The sequence below is a fragment of the Sinocyclocheilus anshuiensis genome, unplaced genomic scaffold (genome assembly GCF_001515605.1).
Source record: "Sinocyclocheilus anshuiensis isolate Anshui unplaced genomic scaffold, SAMN03320099.WGS_v1.1 scaffold620, whole genome shotgun sequence".
In the NCBI taxonomy this organism is placed as follows: domain Eukaryota; kingdom Metazoa; phylum Chordata; class Actinopteri; order Cypriniformes; family Cyprinidae; genus Sinocyclocheilus; species Sinocyclocheilus anshuiensis.
The window spans coordinates 229,870-230,852 of record NW_015557087.1 but is presented as its reverse complement, the minus strand read 5'-3'; the positions used below and the strand labels follow the sequence as shown (position 1 = coordinate 230,852).

The following is a 983-nucleotide window of genomic DNA, read 5'->3' as shown; positions in this document are numbered from 1 at the left end:
TATATATATATATATATATATATATATATATGTGTATATATATATATGTATGTGTGTGTGTATATTAATAAGCATAAATCTATTGCTCAAGGGGTTCATGGCCCCAGATATGTCAAATCTCAGAATCTTACTGCTGTACTTGTTCTTCTTTAAGATTAATCCCACAAATCGTTCATTGTGACACTGGTCACATTATTTCAGAAGAAATGACAAAGTCTGTATTTGTTTGTGCACTGTGTGGGAATATTTTGACAGTCATTCAGGACCTTTCACTGCACAGTAGTGGAATTAGAGATGAACAATAGGTAGATGAGACATGTTGTGAGGCCATTGTGTAATAGGAGGTGAACGGTTTGCTGGCATTTTCTAGAGCTGAATAAACCACATTTTACAGGGGGCACTGGGTCCTTGTATCCCACAACACGCAGGAGTCAGTTCGCTCCAGTGTTTCATCTGAAGAGACGTTACGGTTGAAGGAAAAGGTGGAGACCCACAACGCACAGCGGCAAACAAGGACCTGGTCCACTCTCCTCCAGTTCCTCCCTTCGAGTATTGCTCGCGCTCTCCAGTCGACCGTGGAAAGGTGGAGTGAGATGCACCCACAGCGCCTGCTGCCCCAGGCCATGCCCTCCTCACTGGGCCAAAACCTGAGAAATGCAGCTCTGAGGATGGGCCATGGCAAGAAATTGCTGGGAGGGAATGTGGCTTATGGATTTATCCAGTCTCTTAAAGAGTGCCTGTACTTCCTGCTCTGCTGCTGGTGCATCAAAGAGATCCTGGACTAAGAGAAAGGTAAATAAATAAAATTTTACAGGGATGTTTGAGGAAACGAGTGCATACATGAGAATATGATTGTGAGCATGTTTAACAAAGTTGCATGTAATGACTTTTAGTATTAGTTACATATTATTTAGTAATATTTTGATTTAGCTTTTATTTGTATATTTTCAGTTTTCTTTTTAGTTTAAGTAAATTATATATAT

At 40.2% G+C, this 983-nt stretch overlaps 1 protein-coding gene across 1 annotated transcript in view; it reads left to right on the top strand.

Annotated features, from left to right (window-relative positions):
* The first annotated feature begins 382 nt into the window (after nt 1-382).
* Nucleotides 383-983, top strand: part of lenep (lens epithelial protein) — a 1,445-nt gene continuing 844 nt past the window's right edge. Inside the window, exon 1 of the mRNA XM_016471802.1 lies at nt 383-792. Within this exon, the coding sequence (XP_016327288.1) occupies nt 594-785 (192 nt within the window). The 5' untranslated portion in view covers nt 383-593 and the 3' untranslated portion in view covers nt 786-792. The remainder of the gene's footprint in view (nt 793-983) is intronic.